The sequence below is a fragment of the Myotis lucifugus genome, unplaced genomic scaffold (genome assembly GCF_000147115.1).
Source record: "Myotis lucifugus unplaced genomic scaffold, Myoluc2.0 scaffold_27, whole genome shotgun sequence".
Classification (NCBI taxonomy): Eukaryota; Metazoa; Chordata; class Mammalia; order Chiroptera; family Vespertilionidae; genus Myotis; species Myotis lucifugus.
The window spans coordinates 1139924-1167212 of NW_005871075.1; the positions used below are offsets into that span (position 1 = coordinate 1139924).

Consider the following 27289-nt stretch of genomic DNA (forward strand, 5'->3'; position numbering starts at 1 on the left):
AAATTACCAGCATGATAGGAGTGGTCCTAAAAATACCAGCTTTTAATTCATAATCACACGCAAAGGAAACTATAAATAACACTAGAAACAAAAACTATAAACTAACATGGAAGGTAATTCTTTGTGATATGGTTAGAAAGGCTTTGTAAATTAAAACACATACGGCTATGTCTTTACTTCAGCTATTAAAATAAAATCAGTAGAGAAGCAAGAAAAAAATCCGTTTTAGCACTGGAAGCTAAGAACCTTTTACTTTTCAACCACCTGTTCTACTGATAACCTCTCTCTTTCTTAAGGATAGCCTGTCTCTTCTTTTTGGAAGCACAACAAAAAGAAAAACAACATTTAACTAATCAGATGTTGTTAGTTGATTGTTCTTCTTTTTCTCCAAAAGAAATTAAATTCCTTTTAGTTCTTGCACTTTCTACATAATCCAAATTAGGACACAAAAGGCAATTATTCTCATTTTATATTTACCCTAATATACTAGTATATTTCTTACATAAAAACTGAAGTGATAACCTATATCTGAAAGTAATATAGGCTATATTTCCTATACCAACCTTATCGGCATTTCTAAAGATGTAGACATCAACCTGCATTCTAATGACCACATGGTAATCCTTCATTTTCTGACATCAAAATGGAAGAGAAATTGAGTTTAGTGGACTACCAGGCCTTCTATTAAAATCTCTAGAGTTATTAATAATTTCCCCACAGTAACGTAATTATTGAAAGCTTACTTATGCTACTTTACTGAAAACCATGTTTATAAATCTGTAGAAAAATAAAAAGTACTTAATATTAAATAAATGGAAAAGAATCACCCATTTTTACTATTTCAGCATATTTGGTCTTTTTTTGTCTACATCTATTTTTCTACCTTCTATCATAGCAAACATGGCGTTTGTACCCTACATTTCACTCGTGTTATAGCAGAATCAGCTTATTAAGATTTATATATCTGTTTATGGTTGCATAATATCCCTTTGTAAACTTTCAACATCTGCTCTTCAAACAAAGCTAGACACATTTAGGTGGTTTTATATTTTTTACATTGTAATAAAAACATGAAAAGAGACCAATGTTTAGAGCTAAAGAGACCCTGATCTGTACCCTGCTTCTAACTTTTAACAGCTATGCAGCTTTGAACAAATTACTTTGCTTCTCGGACCCTCTCATGATACAGTAGTAGGGTGATTTTAATAAAAATGTGTGTAAAATGTCTAGCACAGTGCCTGATACATAACGCTTACTAAATCATGGTTACTACAAAAATCTTCAGTATTTCAAATGATTTCCTTAGCTTGATTCCCCGAGTAATATTACTCAATCAAAAATAGGAATACTTTAAGCCTCTTAGTAAATGTTAGGCAGACTTCCTTCCAAAGTGAGTATACTAATTTAGAGCCTCGCCAGCAATGAGTGTGGTCCTGAGCAGCAATATTAACAGACAAGTGAACTTAGAAGAAAATTAAGGTTAATGAAAAAGCCAATTATCTAAACAAAATAAACCTTAGTGTTATTTATACATCTATATGTCACTAATGAATTAGGTTCAATGTTAACCTACCCTACATGAGGGGCCGCTATCCCTTTATGCGAAGGAGATAAGGTCTGAAGTTTGTTTCCCAACGAGCTGCTAACTGAAGGCATTCTACCTGAAGAGACACCTTACAATAAAAAGGTATTAGTTTTAATGAAACTCTGAAAAAGAAATCACATAAATTAGCATCTGACAAGGAAAATAATGGATTACTGGCAATAAATCTAAACTCATTATAAACTAAGAATTATTTTTCTTAAAAAAATAAAATTTCCAGGGAACATCTAGTATCCTTCATTTCTAATTTCCACATTTCTTATAATTTACATACAAATAAAAGTACACTTCAGTAGTCAATATTGTCTTCTAACCATTAAACATTTGTCTTTTAAGAACAATTACCAAGTTCAGAGCAGTATAGGTTGAAATGAGGGAAAAATAGTCAAAGAATCAAGAAAAGAACTTGGTTGACTATTCTGAACAAATGCTGTATCATTAACAACATCAAGGATAATCACTGAAGCTTAAAAAAGGACTTTAAAACATCTAAAGCAGTGGTTCTCAACCTGTGGGTCTCGACCCCTTTGGGGGTCAAACGACCCTTTCACAGGGGTCGCCTAAGACCATCGGAAAACACATATATAATTACATATTGGTTTTGTGATTGATCACTATGCTTTAATTATGTTCAATTTGTAACAATGAAATTGGGGGTCACCACAACAATAGAAACTGTATTAAAGGGTCGCGGCATTAGGAAGGTTGAGAACCACTGATATAAAGTAAAAGCTACTGAAAGTAACTTTATTTTTACCCTCCCTGTCTCTTAACTAATTATAAATCTATTTTAATGATCCGAATAGAACACTATCTTCATTTTCTTCTCTACCAACACTATAAATAATAACAGAATGGAAGCGAATTATTTCATGGCTCTCATTACCTACAACAGTTTTGCTGGTGCCACTTGGCTGTGGTAATCGTGAAGATCCCGATGACAGGGTCCCAGGAGAATTGGACTTTTTAAGAGCAGGCGGCTTATACTAAAATAATGAAAATAAATTATTTCATCATCATTTTTAATATCAATTGTAAACTATTGTTTCACAACTATTATTTTATTCCCTTCAATGAGCAATCCTTTTATGCCTTACTGTTGCCCAAAGTAAGAAAGTGTAGATTAGAAAGTGTCCCCTCAGAGAGAGGTTTCCCAAAATATTCCTTCTCAAAACTGCTGGACTGAAAGTTTGGCTAAGATGTTCCATTTCTAAAATAAACAAAGAGCAACTTTCCCAGTTCACAGGGAAAGGCTTAGTGGGAAATATTTCCTCAATGTTAGATTCTAAACACCAAGCAAGTATTAACAGAAAAACTTAGAGAGACACCCAATGCTTCTCACTGGGTGGAGCAACTTTTAAAGGTCAGGCTATAACATGCTCCTGGGTGTGGTTTTATATTTCATATGTATGTATACTCCAGCCACATTTCCCGATCAAAATGCCTAAGATTACACATCAGCCCAGACAGGTTTAGAAGACCGCTTTCGGGATGCCCCAATGTGAAGAGACAGCCAAGTCTGGCTTCCTGTTCCACCAGACCACATCGGAGGGGTGGGATGTGGGTTAAGAAAGAACAGGGCACATCAGCTTATGTTATTTTTATTTGTGCTCCACTCTCTCAAGGGATATATCACTATTAATTTTATTTCACTGTCTCTTATGATCCAAATTTTGCTCATTTACTAAATACAAAAATATCTTATCAACCACCTGATCTGATATAAAGAAATGCACTTGCCCAGGTTTACACTCCAACTTAACAACAGAACAGACATGAAGACTCAGGCCACCTCAGTGCCAGCCAATGCTTCATTATAAGGTGATTACTGCATTGCGTGTGTACTTGAGTTAGCCTAATGCAGTAGACTGCTTAGGACTTTTTCTGAAAATGGGTTTTAAACCTGATTTTCAAAAGTCAAATCATATTTTATAATATAGTAGCACTACTAAAATGTGGCTAGCTAAACACAAATTTTAAAGTCAAACATTATAACTCTCTGAAATTCAGTATATGACCTTTAAAAAAAAATCTTGATAAAAGGGTCTCACCCACACACACTCAAATACCATGCACATTTGGAACTATTATGCCAGACACTAAAATTTCTTGAGCACTTGGCAAATAGAAAACCTTCAATAACTATCAGATGAACAAATGACTGGAAGACCTTGGAGATAAGCCTTTGACCAGCGGTTCTCAACCTGTGGGTCTTGACCCCTTTGGGGGTCAAACGACCCTTTCACAGGGGTCGCCTAAGACCATCGGAAAACACATATATAATTACATATTGTTTTTGTGATTAATCACTATGCTTTAATTATGTTCAATTTATAACAATGAAAATACATCCTGCATATCAGATATTTACATTACGATTCATAACAGTAGCAAAATTACAGTTATGAAGTAGCAACGAAAATAATTTTATGGTTGGGGGTCACCACAACAAGAGGAACTGTATTAAAGGGTCGCAGCATTAGGAAGGTTGAGAACCAGTGCTTTAGACAGTTTCTTTAAAAACCTGAGAAGTCTTTCTGGTTTGTTTAGGATTTTTGTTTTGGTTTTTTATATATTTTACTGACTTTTTATAGAGAGGAAGGGAGGGGGGTAGAGAGTTAGAAACATCGATGAGAGAGAAACATCCGATCAGCTGCCTCCTGCACACTCGCCACCGGGGATGTGCCCACAACCAAGATACATGCCCTTGACCGGAATCGAACCTGGGACCCATGAGTCCGCAGGCTGACGCTCCATCCACTGAACCAAGCCGGTTAGGGCTTGTTTGGGTTTTCTTAACTGATTTTTAGAGAGAGAGAGGAAGCAGTGAGAAACATCAATTTGTTGTTCCACTTACTTATGCATTCACTGGTTGATTCATGGATGTGCCCCGACTGGAGATCGAACCTGCAACCTTGGCATTTCGGGACAACACTCTAACCAACTGAGCAACCTGGCAGGGCTGAGGTGTTTCTGGTTTAAAAGGGCATCTGGGAGAAACCAAGATGGCGGCATAGGTTAACGCCGGAGTTTGCTGCCTCGAACAACCACTTCAAAAATACAACTAAAAGACGGAACGGACATCATCCAGAACCACAGGAAGGCTGGCTGAATGGAAGTTCTACAACTAGGAGGAACCGAGAATCAGAGGAGGCGCAGTGCTGAAGTAAAATACTAAGGTGCGGAGTGCCCGCGGCGCAGGCTGGTGGCTGAGGGCGCGGTTGTCTGTTTCAATCCGGAGGGAGCCTCAGACTCTGAGCTCCAGATCCGGGCGAGTCTCTAGGGACCCAGACTCAAACGGGAGAAGCAGGACTGTCTGGCTACGGTCCCTCCGAGGTTTGCAGCTGTTGCTGGGACAGAGAGGCAGAGCCCCTGGGGACGGACTGAGAGCAGCCATAACTGCTCCCTCCTCCGCCCTGTTGATCCCGTGGGACCCGCCCCGCCCAAGCCCTGCACAGAGCCATTTGCCGGATAGCCTCAGGCAAAGGCTAGATTAGCTCAGCCAGTCGGCCTGGAGGTCAAATCCCTCTAGTATTAACTATAACAATCAAGGCTTAACTACAACAAGACTGCGCACAAAGACCACTAGGGGGTGTACCAAGAAAGCGTAAAAAATGCGGAGACAAAGAAACAGGACAAAACTATCAAGGGAGGATATTGAGTTCAGAACCACACTTTTGAGGTCTCTCAAGAGGCTTCTAGAGTCTGTTGATAAACTTGATGAGTTGTACAGGAAATCTAATGAGACCCTCGATGGTGTGATAAAGGACCATCTAGAAAGTAAGCATACACTGACTGAAATAAAGAATATTATACAGACTCCCAACAGCAAACCAGAGGAGCGCAAGAATCAAGTCAAAGATTTAAAATGCGAAGAAGCGAGAAACACCCAACCGGAAAAGCAAAATGAAAAAAGAACCCAAAAATACGAAGATAGTGTAAGGAGCCTCTGGGACAGCTTCAAACGTACCAACATCAGAATTATAGGGGTACCAGAAGATGAGAGAGAGCAAGATATTGAAAACCTATTTGAAGAAATAATGACAGAAAACTTCCCCTACCTGGTGAAAGAAATAGACTTCCAAGTCCAGGAAGCGCAGAGAACTCCAAACAAAAGGAATCCAAAGAGGACCACACCAAGACACATCATAATTAAAATGCCAAGAGCAAAAGACAAAGAGAGAATCTTAAAAGCAGCAAGAGAAAGAAACTCAGTTACCTACAAGGGAATACCCATACGACTGTCAGCTGATTTCTCAACAGAAAATTTGCAGGCCAGAAGGGAGTGGCAAGAAATATTCAAAGTGATGAATAGCAAGAACCTACAACCAAGATTACTTTATCCAGCAAAGCTATCATTCAGAATTGAAGGTCAGATAAAGAGCTTCACAGATAAGGAAAAGCTAAAGGAGTTCATCACCACCAAACCAGTATTATATGAAATGCTGAAAGGTATCCTTTAAGAAGAGGAAGAAGAAGAAAAAGGTAAAGATACAAATTATGAACAACAAATATGCATCTATCAACAAATGAATCTAAGAATCAAGTGAATAAATAACCTGATGTACAGAATGAACTGGTGATTATAATAGAATCAGGGACATAGAAAGGGAATGGACTGACTATTCTTGGGGGGAAAAGGGGTGTGGGAGATGCGGGAAGAGACTGGACAAAAATCGTGCACCTATGGATGAACACAGTGGGTGGGGAGTGAGGGCGGAGGGTGGGGTAGGAGCTGGAAGGAGGGGAGTTATGGGGGGAAAAAAGAGGAACAAATGTAATAATCTGAACAATAAAGATTTAATAAAAAAATAAAAAATAAAAAAAATAAAAGGGCATCTGTGTGGCTCAGCTGGTTGGGCGTTGTCCCATGCACCCCGAGGTTGCCGGTTGGATTCCAGGTCAGGGCACATACCTGGGCTGCTGGCTCACTCCCCCAGTAAGGGGAGTGCAGGAGGCAGCCAAAAGATATTTCCCTCTCACAGATGTTTCTTTCTCTTCCTCTCCCTTCTTCTCTCTAAAAAGTCAATAAAAATATTTTTAAAATAAAATAAAAAAAATAAAAGGGCATTTGTTTGTATGTCTCCCACTAAAATACCAATGAAGATATTAGAAAAGATTTTAAAATAAATATGAAAAACAACACGTAAAAAAAAATTGTCAAAATACCAGAGACATGTCTACTAAAAACAGGGCCCATAAAACTGAATTAAGAAACAGAATTGGTGACCCACTCATGAGCTGCATACACGAAGGGGGGCACATTGCACAGTGAGAGGTCAAGCCTTCAGGTTGAGTATAGGCAGGAAGGGCCTGGTAAAACTTCATATCGAGCACTACAGATTTTTACGTACACTTCAGAATTTATTAACTTAATGGATTAGCAATTGAAAAAGGCAGAATATGCCTTTCAAATGGTGCTTTGCTTTTCTGCTCTCTATATTGGGCCTTCTACGATTTTACTAAATTTTATTGCTTCCTGAGGTCCCTAGAACGTAGCCCAACCTTATCTATCTCCTCTAACAGCTCCTGTTACTTTCAACAAGAGTCAGGTTAGTTTCCTTTGTGAATCCTCCTACTACTCTGAGTGCCTTTTGTCTAAAGCATATTCACCTGCCTCTCAGTAGGTTGCTGTTCCCCTGCCCTAGATAATGGGACTCTTTCCTCACTGAGCTGCATTTTATCTATCCCACAACATCTAGCCGGATTCTACCAGCGTCAGAAAGGCTTTCAGGATGACTAGCTATCAACAATTTTGTATAAGTTCATTCAAAAGAACAAAATAATTGTCTTTTAATACAATTATAGTCAATATATTATTTCTTTCATTCATTAAGTATTTGGTAGGTGCTGATTGTTTCATGTTTTTTTTATGCTGATCACAACTCAAGTAAATTTCCTTAGTAAAATATTTATATTTACGAAGACTTTCTTGAATGGAAAAGCTTAAAGAACATGGAAGACATTAATCCTACATAATAAAAGGCTAATATGCAAATAGACCAAACGACGGAACAACCAGTCACTATAGGATGGTGGAGCAGGTGAGCGGGGACGCCAGACCAGCTGGGCGCCAGTCGCTGCCAGTGCCTGGTGCCAGTTCCAATCACTTAGCACCATCAGCAGGTGCAAGCGGCAGCTGCTGGCCCTGATGACCCCTGAGGGCTTCTCCACCTATCCCCTGCTCCTGAGGGGCGATCAGGGCAGCAGCCACCACTCGCACCCGCCGCTGGCGCCGGCCCCAATTGCTCCGCGCCATAAGCAGGTTCGAACGGGGCCGGCGCCATCAGCATGTGGGAGCGGCAGCAGCAGGAGCTGGGCTGCAGGCAGACAAGGGACCGGAGGCCGTGGCAAAAGGGGCCAGGCGGGGGCCCAGAGGATGGGCTGAGACCAGCCCCTGTGCCTACCACAGTTCCTTTCAAGGTGCATGAATTCATGCACTGGGCCCCTAGTTTCTTATAAAATGGCAGAACTTGTGGCCCACAGTTCCTTTCAAGGCGCATGAATTCATGCACTGGGCCCCTAGTTTCTTATAAAATGGCAGAAGGTACTATTTGGAACGATTTTTCAAGTAAGCACTAAAAATGCTCAGGACTGATAATACTGCATGCTGATGAAAATACATGACAAGGATGCATCTAAACCTCTTTAGAAAAAGTACTGTATTTAGTCTACTAATATACACTCAGTACTTGCTACAGTGTCTGACTCAAACAGGGTATTCAATAAAAACTTGTTGAATGAATAGAAACAAAAAAATATGGCCCAGCCGGTGTGGCTCAGTGATTGAACGTCAACCTATGAACCAGGAGGTCATGGTTCGATTCCGGTCAGGGCACATGCCCGGATTTCGGGCTCGATCCCCAGTGGGGGGCGTGCAGGAGACAGCCGATCCATGATTCTCTCTCACCATTGATGTTTCTCTCTCTCCCTCTCCCTCTCCCTTCCTCTCTGAAATCAATAAAAATATATATTTTTAAAAAGAAAGAAAATATGGGGTTAAACTAAAATGAACATACACAACTGGGCATGGAATTAACACTGATTTAAGGTGAGAAAATCAACTACTTGGATTTCACATTTATCAATCATTTGGAACAAAGTTGTTGCCATATACACATTCTATTGTATTTCCTTTGCTCTGCTGATTATTTTATTCTTGAAACAAAACAAAATCGTATTACGGTCTTAACTGTTTATATGTAAGATATGTGTTTGATGTCTGTTTGGGAAATCATTCAAAATGAGTCACTGTTCTTTCCCCACAGTGACGGTAATAATGATGTGCTCTACTTCCAATAATATTAACAAAAATTCAATGAAAAAATTCTCTCAAGAAGACCCCAATTGTAATGGAGTCTTTTAGTTCAATATTTTATTTGTAAGTAACAAGAGAAATGGATTTATTACCTGCTAGATTTATAGTACTAAAAGAATTATTTACAAATGAAAGCTTTATAAAAAAAATGAAATTTGCTTGGAAGTATGACATTTTCATACTTCCAATATGCTTAAAGAAAACCAATAGTACTGTAAAAATCAATTTCATATAACAAAATCATTCTATGGTTACTAGGGTGCCAATGCTTTCACATACATTATTCCATCTGCTTCTCACAATACTCATGAAAATCACCACTGCACAAATGAAGAAATAAAGGCTAAAATTAGCAATTTGGATTTGACCCTACATTCACTCCCTCATGAGCATTACTCATACATAACATGGAAACATTACTCATAGATAACATGGAAACATTCAGTTCTTACATGATTTTTTTTAAATAATTGATTTTAGAGAAGGAGAGAGGGAGTTGAAGGGGAGAGGGAAGGGGCTGGAGAGGGAGAGAGAGAGAAACATTGATTTGTTGCCTCCTGTACATGCCCTGAATGGAGACCGAACCCTAGGCTTGTGCCCTGACCAGGACTCTAACAAGCGACCTTCCAGTACACAGACCTTCCAGTACACAGGATGACGCTCCAACAAACTGACCCACACCAGCCAGAGCAATACTTACATGATTTTCAATGAGGAATTGACTGGCATTTTCTTACTCCTCTATCACCTCTGGTTTCCTCTGCATCTGCTTCACCAATTTTAACTTATTTTCTTACATATTTCCTAATACCTCTTCAAAATCTGTATACTTACAAGTCTCTACTAACTCAAGTCCATTTCAAATTGATTAATTGTAATTATTTGTTTTCAATTAGCCATTCAAATTTATTACTAAATCCCTGAACAGTAATACATAAATTTTAGCAGGTAAGAAAATGATACTTAAATGTTCTATAAAGCATAAACATAAAACAGTTAACTTGAAAAAGTCATTTTCTCATTTGTTTGTAGACATGATTAAGTAGCACATTTCACCTGTGTCCGAGAAGTCGCTTTGCCTTTGGTCTCAGTGGAAAATTTGCTTTTATTACTAATACGTGCTGCCTGTTCTTTACAGAAATTTATATGTCTATCAGCTGCATTTTCATTAAATCTCCTCTGGCAATATGGACATTGAATATAATCTAAAGCAAAAAAAAAAGAAGCAATTAATAACACAATACTTTAAATAGGACATATGAATTATAAGTTTATATGAAGACATAAGCATAAATAAAAACATTTAATAAGCAAAATCTCTCATTTCCTTATAACCACTCAACCTGACTTATCCAAACTTAGTATAAAGATGTTTAAGCAAAAAGTGTGGTAGTCTGTAATAACAAACGCATATTATGCTAATTAGACCAGACATCCTTCCAGATGTCCTTCCTTCTGGACAAAGCCTCGGCGGGCAGGGGCCGAGACAGAGGTGGCCGCCACGGCAGCGGGGGCCAAGGCCCTTGCATGAATTTCGTGCATCAGGCCTCTGGTATATGATAAAGTCCAATGTTCTTCCAGCTTAGAATCAAATTTGAAGGGGGAAAAAAAGATAAATCCTCAATACAAATATGAAGTGTAGGAAAAATGCTATTTCTTTTTACCTCTATAATGCCATGTTTTCATCATATATACATATTTTTACATGTTAGACTAATTTAGCAGTAATAGCACATTATATTCAAAATATGTTTTAAAATTTAGGATCTATTAAAATATTGTATTTCAATTAGAGGAAAATTGTCATAAAATACTTTATCAACTCTGTATTTATTTTCTTTTAAAGGGCCCCAACAGATGAAAGAAGTAAAACAATATATCTCAACATAATTAATTCAGCCCAATGGCATGATTCCATGGTTGAACATCCATTCAAATTTAAGAGCATATGCTTCCATGATAAAATATTCTAAAATGCAATGTATACTATAAATAAAATTTATTTTAAAATTAAATCTCCAAATTATCCCAAGCTGAACTAAATTTTGTAGTACTATAAAAGATCTCAACTGAGACACTGAAAAGACATGAATGTAAAAATTTAGCAGTATCAAAAAAAAAAATCTCAATTTATTTCAAGTTTACTTTTCTATAGGAGTTTACCTTTAAATTTATACTCATTTGAAGCTCAGAAATTTGTCCTGCTAATTAGTGAGTAGGTCTAAAATTTCTAATAACAAAGAAGTTGTTTTGTCAAAACTAAGAGATTTTAAAATTTCTATAGCCCAAATCATGCTGAACTACTGGAAGTCTTGCTCTCTTACTTATGTAAACATGAGAAATATAGCTATGTTGAAAAAGACGTGATATACAAATTCCTCCAAAACAGAGAAAATTCAACTTCATGGGGAAAATTTAGGGAGAATTAAGAGACCCAAACCTAGTTGGGTCATCCCAGAAACACACCTAACATTAAAGTTAATTACTCTACAACAGAGGCTGGCAAACTAGGGCCCCTAGGCCAAATACATTCTGCCAGTTGCCTGTTTTGATAAATAAAGTTTTATTAGAAGACAGCTACACCCATTTACTTACATATTGTCTGTGGTTGATTTCTTGTAGTAGGGGCAACAGAGCTGAGTGTTGCCTGCAAAGCCTAAGATATTTACTATCTGGCCCTTATAGAAATAGTTTGCCAACTTCTTTTCTATAATAAAACATTAAAAATGATCATATCTAGATTTTCTAAAGAAATTTCTCTTTACAAAGAAATAAATCCAAATCTAGAATACTAACACAATTTTCATGCAGTTAACTTATTACATTAAAATAACTACCTCTTCAGGCTACTGTAATCATCAATATCAAAATGTCAGCTGTGCTGTTTTAAACCTTTTAGTATCGTAACAACTCAAATGGGGTGGCCAGCATCCTGCCTTGTTTTTGTTTTGTTTTTATAACAATAACAAGCAACTTTTACCCACTCAATGAAAAAAATGTAATGCATGAGTTTAGGGCATATTTAGGTATATCGGTTTATATGGTAATTTCCTCACACGAACTGTATATTTTTGAAGCAATATTATGGTTTTCTTCCTTCCCAGATGAGAAGATTCCAAAGAACTAAGCAACATCACTGTGTGAATTTTACTGAATGACTACATTTCAATTCAGAGTGAGCATGATTTAAATATTTCCTGGAATATTAAAATTTAATAGTTACTACAATAGTTTTAAAAATGATATTATAATGTTTAAATAGAAGTGCTGAGATGAAAAGATAATGCATTTCTATGTTCAACAATGATGTATATTAATAAGCCTAAATGCTTGTTATCAACATTACTTTGAGGCAAAACTTTTAAAGATTATGCTTCATCAGGTTCCATTATTACGGATTAAGTTTAATAACAACTTAAAATTTATAAAAATGCTACCAATATGTTATCCCCACATGAGCAGAACTGTCAACAACAGGCATATACCAGGATCGTATGAAGGTGGAGGAGGAGGAGGAAGCTTGCCCCCCTCTTTAAGGGCCTGGTCCAGGCCTTTAGCTGCTCTTATGGTGGCAATGAATTCCTCATGTTTTCTTCTCCAATTAGATGGTTTCTTTGGCGGTTCAGGCTATAAAATAAACACACAATCAATTTTAGAACATTTTTTTACACTAAACTGAGATAAAACTTGAGGAAATGCCATATTACTTTAAATATTCTCTTACCAGGAATTCTTAAATGATTTCCTTCCCAAATTTACAATTACAAAAAGAGAACTTAATGCAACTACGTTATATGTAATTTTTGAAATGCAATTTTAATTGTAATAGACACTAAATTGACTTCTCTAGGTGTCACATTGCATTTAAGTTCCCACTAAGATATTTTCCTGTTTTCCCATAGTTCCTCCAATTGATTATGTTATCACACTTTTTGGGTTTTAATTGATCAGAGGTGAAAGATAGTCCTCTCTGTGGTTCTCACTGGCTTTTCTCTTATAATGAGTAAGAGTGAGCATCTTTTCATGTAACTAAGAATCATTAGCATTGCCTTTTTGTGAACTGTTTATATGCCTGGTCAACTTATCTACTAGATGATTCGTCTTTTTTCTTTTTTTTCTTAAACAATTTCCAGTAACTCTCTAAAGGAGACTAGCCCCAACCCTCCCTAATAATCATGTCCGTATTTTTATCCTTTCAAAGAGTCTTCTGATGTGAAGAATTATTTTGTAAATGTAGTTTAATTTACAAATCTTTTCTTTATGATCTCTGGATTTGTAGTTACAGTTAACAAGGCCCAATCTTACCCCAAAGTAAAATGGGAATTCTCCATGTTTCCACCCAGAGCTTTCGTGGTTTCATTTAAAATTTTAAATCTCTTACTCGTTTGGAATTTATCCTGATGGGTGGTGTGACATATGGATTTCACTTTATTTTTTGTTTGTTAACATAGCTATGTAGCTGTCTCACCATCCTTTACTGACTTTTCTTCCCACTGAACTGGGATAATACTTTTACCATATTCTCTTTTGTATTTGAGCTTATTCTGAACTTTCCCTTTTGTTCCATTATTATGACTATCCTTGTGTCAATACTTGTTTTAAATATTGAGATTTTATGATATTTTAATATCTGGTAGGGTAGCTTACTTCATTCTGCTTCTTTTACTATCTTTTCTGGTTATCCTTGCATGATATTTTTTCATATGAACTTTAAAATTAGCTTGTCTGATTTTTTTAAAAAGACTATTATAATTGTAAAAATGAAACATTATATTCATAATCAACTTAAGGAACTTAAAATCTTAATATGCTAAGTCTAACTATCCAAGAATATGAGATATATTTCCATTTGAAGAAGTGTTCATTTGTCTTTCAGTAGTATTTTAAATTATTCTTTGTGGAATTCATACCTCTATTATCTTAAGGTTTATTGCTAAATATTTTATATTTGGTGTTTCTCTTTTATAAAGGGTATTTTCTTCATTTTTATGTTGAAATATAAAACCTAGTAGTTTCTGTATACTAATATTATATTTCATTACTTCATTGATTTCTCTTATTATTGGTAGTAATTTATCAGTTGATTCTTTTGGGTTTTCATCTCTTAATAATGGCAGTTTTCCAGTCCCTACACATCTAATTCTTGTTATTTTCTATCAGCTAGTACCATACTGGTTAGAGATTAATCTTGTTCCTGACATTAATGGAACTACTTCTAAGTATCTTCCCATTAAACATGATGCTGGCTCTTGTGCTACCAGAGATTTATTTTGTCATATTATTGAAATATTCAACTATTCCTATTATGTCTTTATTTTTTAAATCAAGAATATAAGTTGAATCAACAAAGTCAAAACAGGGTTCTTTAAAAACACTAATAAGGCAAAAGTAATCAAAGAGAGAGAGAAACAAGAACGAAAATCAAATTACCAAGAATGGAAAATAGTACATGATCCAGTTCTTACAAACAAGAGAAAGAAAACATAAAAAAAAACCTTGTGTTAAAAAATTTGATAATTAAGATGAATTGAACAATATCCTCAGCAAATACTACAAAACAGATACAAGAAACAGAAAATCACAATAGTTTTAAATATTTTTTTAAATGAATCTATTATTTTAAAAAATCCACAAAGAAAACTCCTGGCCCAGATGTCTTCCCTACTGAATTCTTGCAGATATTTAAGAAAAATAGCATCCAATCTTTTAAAAACTCTTTAAAAATATAGAAAACAAAAGAACAACTTTCTTACTAGTCTTACAAGAGCAAAACTCTGATAAAAAGAATAATTATAGTTCCACTTCTCTCATGAATATATATGCAAAAATCTTAACTAAAGATACAAACATTTCCATGTTTGAGATGAGCGACTCTGACGTGTCGTACTTGATACTGAAATGTCTGATCACAACTCCAACGGGCCCCACAGTGAGCATCGCTCACCTACTGGTCAGTCTTGCTGCCCTCTTCTCCCTTTTTCACACAGTGTCTGTATCAGTGCTGAGCTAGTAGTTTTTTATTGCTCGACATGAGTTAGCGTTTCTTCTGTTCAGCTATTTATAAGAGGTTTTAGGGAGGAGAGGCCCAGGGTAGCCTTCCAGGCTACACATACCAATAGCTCCCTTCTCTGTTGGCATCAGATACAGATGCAAATAAGGCCTCAAAGTGTGATTAGACATCCCCCTTCTGCTTCTCTAAAACAATGTGGGTCAAGAGGGTTCCTGCTGCCAGTCACACTCCCTCACACAGGACACAGCCCTGAGTGGGCGCCGCGCCCTCAGAAAGGGTATTTTCCTTTTCTAGTGCTTTCTCAGAGTCTCTGCCACTAGTGGGGCCTCTTAACACTCTGCTTCTTCTCCCCACCTCCTCCCTCCTGGCTTTTGTCCATTTCAGCCAGGCTCATTCCAGTCCCTGGCTACCCAATCTCCTGCAGCTCAACCCAGTTCCTGCCGGCTGTAGTAAACAGGGATATAAACTTCCTGATAAGACCCCTTAGCATCAAGGAGTCACCTGGAAGATGCCAAGTTGCCAGGTTCTGGGCCCTCGGCCCCCCAGCACTTCCTGCACTTCCTTTCTGGGGAGCATCTCCTGGACCTCAGGTGCTTTGAGCAGCCCTTGCATTTGGTGGTCTATGGATTAAACCTGCCTTTACTTTCCCCCAAAATGGATTTTGTATTTGCTTTGCTCCACTCTGCTTGTGATTTTATAGGATTTCCTTAATACAGATAAAGATACTGAGAATTAAGCTACAATTTTCAAAATCTTCTAACATACTACTTCTCAAACTTTAATATGTGTATGACTCAAACATGGATTGGATTAAAATGCAGGTGCTGAATGAGTATGCATGAGTGGGACCTGAAACTCTGCATTTCTAACAAGTTCCAAAATGGCGCTGATATTATTGCTCTATGGACCATCATTTAAGTAGCAAGAATGTAAACTACTTAATGTAAATCAATGGCTGTACTTGCTTTTTTCTGAAGATTAAATAAATTTTTAAGTATATAAACCCATATGAAAGACATAGGATAAAGATAACACTTATTAAGAGACTAGAGGCCCAATGCACAAAGATTCGTGCAAGAATGGGCCTTCTTCCCCTGGCTGCCGGCACCGCCTTCTCTCCGGCCCGGAGCCCTCCGGCCCAGAGCTGCCTTTCTGCCTTGGCGACAATGCAAGCTTCCGCCTCACCCCAGCCGCTCGGCGCCTGCATATGCAAATTAACCCATGATCTTTGTTGGGTTAATTTGCATACTCACTCCTGATTGGCTAGTGGGCATAATGAAGGCATGGTCAATTTGCATCTTTCTCTTTTATTAGTGTAGATTGCCATGGATAAATTTATGTAATCCCTATAATAATCCCATGAGATGGATGCTACAACTCCTATTACCATTTTACAGATAAATAGAAGTATGGATTAAGTAACTCACTTAACACAACATGCTAAATAACAGAACAGGGTTAAAATCAAGCAGTCTAACTCTTGGGCCTTTTTTACACCCACTATGTTATACTGCTCCCAGAGATTTCAGTAGTTTATCTTCAAAGCTAATTAAAGCGAATACAATCATATATCTGGAAGGTGACTATGAAAAACTTCAAATAATGGTTTACCTTATTCAAAATTCACCAATATTCCCTTGAATATACAAAAATACAAAAATGAACATTCCATTTTTTCTATTACCCAAATGATTTTACCAGTAAGATTAATTGGCCCACAGGGAAATGTTTTGTTTCATTTTAAATCTTTATTGTTGAAAGTGTTACATAAGTTCCCTTTTTCCCACCCATTGATCCCCTCCAACCTGCTCCCAATCCCCACCCCAGATCTTCACCATCCTATTGTCTGTGTCCATGGTTTATGCATATATGCATACAAAGTCTTTGGTTGATTATCTCCCACCCACCCATCCTCCCCCACCTTCCCTCTGAGATTCCAAAATGTTTTTTGTACCACTGGGAGAAGTTATTACCACTGAAAGCAAGGTTGTTTCAAAAACCTATTTGATGAGGTATTCAAGTTTTGACTATTTCACTGAAATAATTCTTTAAAACTTTGTCAGACAAAGTATTTATGTGACTTATTCTTAGCAATATAAACTATCACAGTGATATTAAAGAGACATTATCATAGGAGATTCATTGCTTTGATAACAAGAAAGAAAAGAAGCTGTCAATGGCTATGTGAGGACAGTTGAGCAACTGATAAAAGTTTTTCCCAAAAGCATAATAAAATCACAAATACTGACAATCTATTAATCAAAATAATCAATCTCTATTATGCTAAGATGTCTATAAATTATACCTTTACCTTTGTATACAGGGATTGCTCTACTGGTAAGAGAGACTTTAATACATTAAAGCATAGCCGAGGTAATTAACAATGACTTAAAAGGAACATGTGAGGTGGACTTTTAATTATTTCCAGCCTACAGCTAAGCAAGTGACCCTCCAATGTTGAATAACCTCACTGTAATAGTTGGAGTTGAGAGAGTAGTTTGGCCTCCCTCTTTCCGAAGTCTAAAATAAATAAGTTTGTGATCATTTCTAAACTGAGAACAGTACACAAAATTTTGGTTATTATTCAATACTAGAGGCCCGATCCACGAAATTCGTGCATTGGGGGAGGGGTGTCCCTCAGCCTGGCCTGTACCCTCTCCCAATCCGGGACCCCTGGGGAATGTCTGACTGCCAGTTTAGGCCCGATGCCAGGGATCAGGCCTAAACCAGCAGTCGGACATCCCTCTTGCAATCCGGGACTGCTGGCTCCTAATCACTCACCTGCCTGCCTGTCTGATTGCCCCTAACCACCCTGCCTGCCTGCCTGATCACCCCTAACCATCCTGCCTGCCTGCCTGATCGCCCCTAACGGCTCGCCTGCCTGCCTGCCTGATCGCCCCTAACCGCTCACCTGCCTGCCTGATCGCCCCTAACTGCTTGCCTGCCTACCTGATTGCCCCTGACCACCTCTGCTTCGGCCCCCACCATAGCGGCTTCGTCCAGAAGGTCATTCAGCTGTCCAGTCTAATTAGCATATTACGTTTTTATTATTATAGATTAGTATAACACATAATGATAATTTTTTCAATACATATACATAGCAGCAAGGCTCATACTATTCAAAGGTTATACAATTACCCTAGGTTTAAGAGGTTTTACTGTTGGAATATCAGTTCCTTCAGCTCTTTGTCTGCTTGAATCAAAAGTCTTCCGTTTTTTAGTGGCAGTTTTCTGGCAAATGGGTCCATGTTTTTTCTGTTAAGGTAAAGAAACACAATATATCATTTTCATTTCTACAGAAGGAAAGACTTTAAATTGTCAGTTTAAAAACCTAAGATGAAATAAGCAATAAATAATACATAAATAAATAAGACATACCTTGCTTTGACTAAAATTGTTATAAAGCATATATAATGCATGCTATTAGTTATCTTTCTTACCATAAAAGGTATAGATAAAAACTCTTTCAAGTTCACATTGCTAAGAATAAGGGTAATAATGTCACTAAGTCAAAGCTATTTAAGTGGGGGAAAGTTATTTTCATCATTAAATACCTAAAAATAAATACTAAAAAAAAGTGTATGTGGAGAATGCATTTGTATTAGGATTACAAAATTGCTATAATAGAGGTAGTTCGGATTACTAAAGCTAACATGAAATAACAGGACAAAGTGGTCAGATTTGTGTCCCTGTGTCCTTCCTCCACAATTATCCCTTTTTTCCCTTCTGGAACTCACATTTTCTGCCATTCCTTACCCAGGATTTTTCTTGAGCCTTCTAGTGCTCCACTCCTACCGATATTTTTCTTAACATGATTGCCAACTCATTCAATTATTCACATATTTATTCATTTTAAGAGCATTACAATAGAAGCTCTGTTAACTGACCTCCAATTAATCTACTGGATAAATAATCCCTCCGTGAAATAAAACATGTGGACTGATGACATCAGTGCATTAAATGCACTTTTTTCCTTTTTATATTTCGATAAACACTAACTGAACAGCTTAAACTGTTCAATAAGAGGAAACCTCCAAACTGGTTGGCTCGGTGTCCTGGAGCCTCTTATATTTTTCAATACACAATTAGTAATCTATTGTTGTACATACTTCTTTTCATTTGACAAACAAGCACTGTAATTATAGCTATTAGAATAAAATCTTTTAAGTATTAAGAAATATGGCTAGCAGGCGACTTAAATGTCTTTCGCATGTTGAGTTGTCTATGTCAAAAGTATGTAGTGGTTGTCCCCAAAACTGAGGTATATGCCAGTTGTAGCTGTTACAGTGATCACATCATCTAATTAAATCTACTACATAAATAAATGAGGGCAAAAAAAGAACTTTTTCCTATGGAAACTCAGGTGAATGCTTTGAAAATGATATGAAAAATAGTGAATTGATTTTTAAAAACCATTGAATTAACTGTGGGAAAGCCAATTTTATACACACACACACACACACACACACATACATACACTTTTTTATTGATTTCAGAGAGGGAGGGGGAGAGAGAGAAACATCAAATGATGAAAGGGAATCACTGATCGGCTGCTTCCTACATGCCCCCCACTGGGGATCGAGCCTGCAACTCAGGCATGTGCCCTTGACGGGAATCGAACCTGGGACCCTTCAGTCTGCAGGCCGAAGCTCTATCCACTGAACCAAACCAGCTAGGGCAGGAAAGTCAATTTTAAAGAATTAAGAAGAGTTGTCATGTAAGAGGAGTCTAGTCAGACTGACATCTATGGATCATTAATTCCTCACTTTGCTTAAAAGAAACAAATTAAAAATATTAAGAGGATGAAAAATACTATATGGTAGAATTCTAATCAGACCCATATTCAAAGAAAAGTCTTTATATCAAAATATTAATAGATGTATATTTATATTTGAAAGTACAATAAAATATGTAATGTACATAGGCATTTTTTTCTTATTCTCTATTTAGATGGCTATTTTATAGTAAAATCAGTTAAAATTTGTATGTACTAAGTATCTAAAGAATGTGTAATATATTTTAGGTACACTTTTAATTGAAAACAATTTTTCTTTGGACTATTTCAAATGTCCATAACCACTGAGAAAATAGTGTAATGAACTCCCTTTTACTCACCACCCTGCTTCAACAATTACAAACCCTTTAGCTATCTTGTTCCATTTATCCCAGCTTTTTTCTGAAGCCAGACACTGTATCATTCTATACCTTTAAATACATTATTGTGCATTTCTAAGAGTTTTCTGTTTTGTTTTTGTTAATATCCCCACAATGAGAGGAACACTTCAACACTTTAACAGAGAAGTTCTGAAGACCAATCAAACTCTGAAGGGATGAGAAGACATGGAAGGGAGACATGGATGGAACTGCTACTCTTGAACGAAGAACACCAGCCAGTATCTTTTCCAATTATTCCACAGAGGTTGTTTCTAGGAGAGTTGTCCAAAAGTATTGAACGACTACTGATCTATCACATCCCAAAGGAAGAAGGTACTCACTAATGCCACTGGAAAAAATGTTCTTCCACAAATCTTGCAAGGTAATAATTCTCCAACTTGAACACTTCCATTTTCTAAAACAGAAAAGAATTTACTCAATAGTATTATATGTTCAAATTGTGAAGCTTCCAAGTTTTAATATCTTCTCTTAGCTTCTTATGTGTTATCAGTTCTTGTAAAAAATGTCGTTCCCTTTTAAATAAGCAACATCATCAATTAAAATGAACACCAGACTTAAGAGTTTATCAGTGGTCAACAAGGCCATGCCAAGTCCTGATTTAAAGATTACCAAATTGATATGTCAGAAGTATCTGGTTTACTTTTAACCAAGTCAATTTATCATATTCTCTTAATTTATAGGATAGCTCCATTGTAAATTACTCAACTTTAAAAACCAAATTTATTTGAAGGTTAATATACATAGTATTAATCTTCAAAGCATTCAGAAACAACATTGGTGATCAATGAGCTGGTTTCCTGAGATAATCTCGGATAAAAAGAAACTTGTTCTGTTTAACACCTTATAAAATAGGAAGTATAATGCTTTAAGGCAGTGGTTCTCAACCTTCCTAATGCCACAAACCTTTAATACAGTTCCTCATGTTGTGGTGACCCCCAATTTCATTGTTACAAATTGAACATAATTAAAGCATAATGATTAATCACAAAAACAATATGTAATTATACATATGTTTTCTGATGGTCTTAGGCGACCCCTGGGAAAGGGTCATTCGACCCCCAAAGGGGTCGAGACCCACAGGTTGAGAACCGCTGCTTTAAGGAAAAGATTACCTACTTACTATGCAAATTAGGCATATTATGTGAATTTTTCATTATTTTATACATATATTAAAATTCAATGGTCAAACAAGTTGAGATATTCTGACCTTACGGGCATAAACTGATTAAGACAGAAGTTGCTGCAACTTGTACTTAATCAAAAATTAATACAGCCCTGGCTGGGCACATACCTGGGTTGCAGTTAGATCCCCCATCGGGGCACATGCGGGAGGCAACCAATCGAAGTTTCTCTCTCACATGTCAATTTTCTCACTCTCTCTCCTTTCCTCTCCCTCTAAAGTCAATTAAAAAAAAACAAAAACATTTCCTCAGGTGAGGATTTAAAAAAATTAATACATATATCATGTACTTTCATGCAACAAATTTTGTTATGAGAATGATAACAGAAACTACATTCTTTGGGATTCTACATAACTGAGTCAATTTGTCATTTTTATTATCTTTCAATATATCAAACCTAAATTTATTTCCATACCTGTAATTTTCTAAAAATTATACTTAAATGTATATCTTTACCATATTTTCTGCTGAATATTTCACTAATTATTACAATTCTTTTATCTACATCTATAAAAGGTTAATATGCTAAGTGTCCATCCAGGTAATGAAATAACATAGCAACACCCGGCTTCCTCTCTCTAGCAACTACCCTCCTTGGAGTTTCTTCAGCCCAGGAATATGACTTGCTTTATAGCCAGGTGGAAACATTTTACACTGTAACCAAGTGTCTGTGAAGCATTTTCCCATGCCTCATCTCATTTGATCCTCACTTAAGTCCTGGAGTAGGTAGATAGGAGTCTCTGCAGAATCCTATTTTCTTTTCATTAGCTGGGAAAACAGAGATTTAGAAAGCTTAGAAACTTGACCCGACTGAAAAGAAGTAAGAAATGGTGGACCTTGAAAATGACTTCAGGTTTTCTCACTGCGCAGAATATAGTCAAACACTGCTGCAATTAAATATTTTACCCTTTGTTCTCCCTGCGTGATCTACAATAATCATCTGCTTAGTGTTGATATTTATTGCTGTTATGCTGACAATTACCTGAAAGAGAAGTTGGGGTGCTTCACTGGGCTGGAAAAAGTTTAGTAAAATCAGAAAGCAGGTCTAATTAAGCAAGTTTATTCCGTATCTATAAAAGGCTAAGTTGACTCGCACATGCACGATGCATATAAAGCTCTCGCTGGCCTATTGCACGCATGTGTTTTGATCAGTCATTGTTGATTATGAATTTGGTTGACACTGCTATTATAAAGGGTGAATAGCAATATTAAAATATTTCTTCTAATTAATTTCCTTTCAATGTGCATGAATTCATGCACTGGGCCACTAGTCATATGTAAGACAAAGAAGTAACATAAATAAACTCATGCATAAAGTACAATTATGATCTCATATAATTTTTTCTTCATATATTTAGTGGGTTCACAAAAATGAATCAGGAGAATCAAGAGACATTGTTGGGAATACAATCAAACAGCGACAGAGGAACTGGTTTGTTCTCTCTTCTCCTAACAGTCCACTGCCCTATTTTAGTAGTTGATAGTGACTATTTGTCACCTCAGATGGAGGCAATGTCTATGTTGGCAGTTAAGCAGTGGACAATACAAAAGCAAAGCTAAGATCTGCCTGATTTGTCCTTCTCCAATACCAGAAGCCAGGTTATTTAGGGAGAGCAATTCCATTTATCTGGATCACTTAATTCAGGTTGCCAGATAAAATACACTAGGTACATTAAAATAAAAATATCTTCACAATGATGGTCAAAATGATACCACATGCTTCATAATCTCTTTAGCTTGCTTATTTATAGTTTTCATGTATTCCTTTAAGTTCTAAGTAATGACTTTAAAAATTCATCAACTCTAAATGTTAAAAAGTATCACATATTTTACTTGCTTCAAAGTGCATTTTAGTATCTGCTTGTTGAATAAATGACAAAGCAAAATCTTATAAAAACTAATTATTGAGAAAAATCAATTCCACATCTGGAAATAATGTGCCTACTCAGACACCTACTTGCCAAGCATGTATCAAGTACTAGTGACAGCATCACTGGAATGGCAGCATCACTGCTCCCACAAAGCTAACAGTCCACATGACTTATGTCTTCATATAGCTAAACACCAAATCATGTTCCTTTTTTAAAAATTCAAAAACTTAAAACTTAACAACAACCAGAAAACTACATCATAATAAAATTCAACTCCTGGGATTAATTCCTACAAATTATCAAACATGTTCAAATTGTCTTTAAAGAAAAAGAAAATTATTATCAATAAAAGACATTTTTAAAAAGCATTAAAGAAAAAGAACTTAAAACAATTATCTCAAAAAAGAAAAAAATATAATTACTTCATTCAAAATAAAGATATATAAATTTATAATTTCTTTTATTAGCTGGTCTTAGGGAATAGCCTTATAAGGGATGATTAATCATACAGGCAGCCTCCATTTAATTAGGATATAATACCTGTTCAATCTACCTTAAAATTTAAAGAGGATCAACTGAGATGTTATATATAAAAATGCTTCACAACCAATGAAATAAAAAAATACTACTCTCCAGGGCATGCAGGCAAACTCCACTACTCTCTCCTGAATAGCAAAAGCTAGCAGATTTTGCAACTTATAAAAATACAGTAGAGATAACATTCAGGGGATGATTATTACAGCAAAGAGCAAACAGTGTGCAAGGAAGCACTCAAACTAATGGACAGAACCAAGCATATAAAGTACTTTAATATTCTAAAACACTCAAGAAGCCAACCTCGCCTTACAAAATTGATTCTACACACATTACTGATTCTGTTATGAGTTGCTGTATTTAGCAACTTCAAAACCTGCATGATAATAAGGTTTGAAATGATATCTTTACATAATACTATTATATAGGTGATGTGAAATAATATGCTAACTAAAATAGTTATGAAATTCTAAAATGTATAAATTTTAAAACCAGGAGAGAGCATTTTCAAGAGAAAAGAAGTCCTGGAAACGAAGAACAGTGTGGGTCTCTGTGTGGCATGTCTGCCTCTTCACCATCTGAATCCAGCTTTTAAAACTCAACAAGCCTCCCCGCTTTTGAGGCCATGGCATCTGTTATATCAACTTTCTTGATACAACCCTCTGTATTACTTCCAGTTTGACAATCTTTACTATCTCACAGGATTTCCCTTTTCCAGCTCATCCTAGATTTCAACGTTCACACTTAACCTACTCAACACATAACCTTCACCTCCATTCCACTTCCAGCAAAAGCACCAAGGGTCCTCCTCTGGACTCTCAAAATACACAAGCTCCCTCCAATCACAGACCTTCTACTGCTCTCTAAACCACTTTCTCCATCTCAGAGTAACTTACATGTTCTTGATAACCTGACTCCGGCTGCATGTCCCTTTCTACCTAGTCTGAACCTGACTAGTCATTTCCACTACTTTGACCAATCACCCTCATATTCTTTGCTCCATAGTCTAATGTTAGGAAAATTCTAGATGAAACAAATGGGTTTTCTTAGAACAGAACTTTCTCAGTCTTAAAAAAAGGATTTAGTATGCTGTTATTTCCCCAACAGAAATCATTTTTCCCCTCTCCTCCCAGAGATATTGAGGACCAATGTCAAGAGTAGCACATTTCTGGAAACACATTTACTGACTAGTTCCTCCTTACTATCTCTCATTCACTCCCTACCTACACTGCAGGCAAACTTTATTAGGTCTAATCACTGTATTAAATGGATCACTGTGATTCAACAAGGACATACTTAATGTCTCTCTAACCATGTTTTTTCCGATCTGAAGCTAAGCAGAGTTTGAGCTGGTCAGTACTTAGACCTCGAGGAGTATCAGGGGCCACAGGCTTTTTTCTGGCACATAATGAGTATTAGTTTCCCCCCTATTGCCCTTTCTTGACAATGTTTAAATCTCTCCAATTTCCCTTCCTGCTCAAACCTATAGCATCTGTTCTGCCCAAGTTTCTTTCTTCATCTCGTTAAATATAGCTTTCCCGGGTGAATGCATCCATTTGCTATCTTTGCTATGCAGATGACTACTAAACTAAAAACTCCAGAGAGATACTTCCAAATACCTATGAGACTTTTCCACCAGAAATACATTTGGAAAGCCACAAACTCATTACCTCATCTTCCAAACTTGGCCTTCTTCTTGGTTAAAGACATTAATACTACTTCTTAGTCCAAGCTAGAAAGCTGCTTTTGCTTTATCTTTGATTCCTGTTCCCTCTCACATCCAGCAGTCATATCTCATCTTTCCATCTTTCCATGTCTTCTAATCTATCATTTTTAATTCCTGCTTTTTTCTTAGTTCAAATTCTCATCATATATGTATTTTCAGCCTCTCCCTTCTCTTACTATCCTCCTGCTATGGTTATCTAGTGGGATTGCCCCCAGTCACTTCTAAGCACCCTGTTATATCTATACTGAACTACTCCTAACACACTCCTGTGGTTTTACCCACCCAATAAACAAGTACTGAGGGGGCCTATGTAGTAGGCACTTCGCTAAACGCTTTATATATATTATGTCATTTAATAATATACGTCAGGCAGATTGGCTTTTAATAACTCCATTTTTTATAGCTGAGGAAACTGAGGTTCAGGTACAAATCATAGAGCTGGAAAGAAACAAAGCTGGATCCAAACATAGGCCTCTCCAACACACTGGTTATTAAAATACCTAGCATCCAACTGAGTACCAAAAAACAATGAATGCTAGATATGTTAATAAAGGTAAGAATAAGTCAGTAAACTAATATGTGTTTAGACTAGGGAGAAACAAAACAAAAAAGAACTCTGATGAGACAGGATGGCTGCAGATGAAAAGCTTATGAGAGACTGGAACTGTCCTGAGTCTAGAACTACCTCTATTGCCCTTAGATACACCTACTGGTGACAAGACTTAGGTGAAGAGGAAGTAAAGGCTTTGCTCTAATTATCCACACAATTCGAAAGTGCTCAGATATAGTTTATAAAAAAATGAGAAAGCATTGGTATTGAAATACATCGGTTTTGAAACACAGTGTTCATAATAGCTCATCTCTTGACACTCCCGGAAACATAAAGGTCCAGGAAAACAAAAAATATAAGTTATATAAGATGCACATGCAAAAAAAAGTTACAAGAGTACGACAACGAAATTTTTCAGGGGTCCATATATTTTCTGGTTTTACCATCGAGATTAGCCTGGTAACTGATTTCAACTAGAAACACTGGTCTAATGCCAACAGTGCAATATTTGCTCAATTACTATGATATGTTAAGCAAACTCCTAAAATGTTCTACTGTATACAGCAATATAATGCTTATTAGACAACTCCAAGATACTAGACATTAACTTTCAATAGAGCAAAAAAAATTATGTCATTGTATCAATATTTATTAAATGAAGACATAGATGAAATTACTGAGTGGTAACCTTAAGACTCAAAGTTTTGATCTTGGCAAAGTATGACTTAAAAGGGACTGATTTTTTTTAAAAGAAGAAAAAAAAGGCACTGTCCTAACTTCAACAAGACTCTCAGCTTTTATTAGTATAAACCATTTGAAATAATGAGTATTCAATTGTTTTGCCCTATGAAAAGAACAAAAACATCAAATGAAGAGTAAAGAGCAAATAATGTTTAATATGTTGCATCAAACCTGAGCCCATAACATACTATACATATAACATCAGAATTCATGTATTTCTCCACCCATGTAAGTGAGTATTATAATAGGTTTTCATTATATTTTAAAAGCATTCTTAGTAAGATTTCAATAGTAATGTCTTGGCACTGCTAAAATATAAAGTTTGCCCAGCTGGTGTGCTCAGTGATTAAGCATTAACCTATGAACCAGGAGGTCATGGTTTGATTCCCAGTCAGGGCACATGCCTGGGTTTCAGCTCCATCACCAGTGGGAAGCATGCAGGAGGCAGCTGATTAATGATTCTCTCTCATCAATGATGTTTCTATCTCTCTTCCCTCTCCCTTCCCCTCTGAAATCAATAAAAACATATCTTTAAAAAATGAATATATATATATATATATATATATATATATATATTCAC

At 36.5% G+C, this 27289-nt stretch overlaps 1 protein-coding gene across 3 annotated transcripts in view; it reads right to left on the minus strand.

The window, feature by feature from the left end:
* The window catches only part of ZC2HC1A (zinc finger C2HC-type containing 1A), a 55583-nt gene that overhangs the window by 26762 nt on the left and 1532 nt on the right, over positions 1 to 27289 (minus strand). For all 3 annotated transcript variants that reach the window (XM_023751922.1, XM_006086287.3, XM_006086288.3), the window contains exons 2-7: positions 20427 to 20500; positions 18070 to 18186; positions 12407 to 12548; positions 9978 to 10126; positions 2490 to 2589; positions 1574 to 1673 (exon numbers count right to left, since the gene is read on the minus strand). In XM_023751922.1, the coding sequence (XP_023607690.1) occupies positions 1574 to 1673; positions 2490 to 2589; positions 9978 to 10126; positions 12407 to 12548; positions 18070 to 18186; positions 20427 to 20500 (682 nt within the window). The remainder of the gene's footprint in view (positions 1 to 1573; positions 1674 to 2489; positions 2590 to 9977; positions 10127 to 12406; positions 12549 to 18069; positions 18187 to 20426; positions 20501 to 27289) is intronic.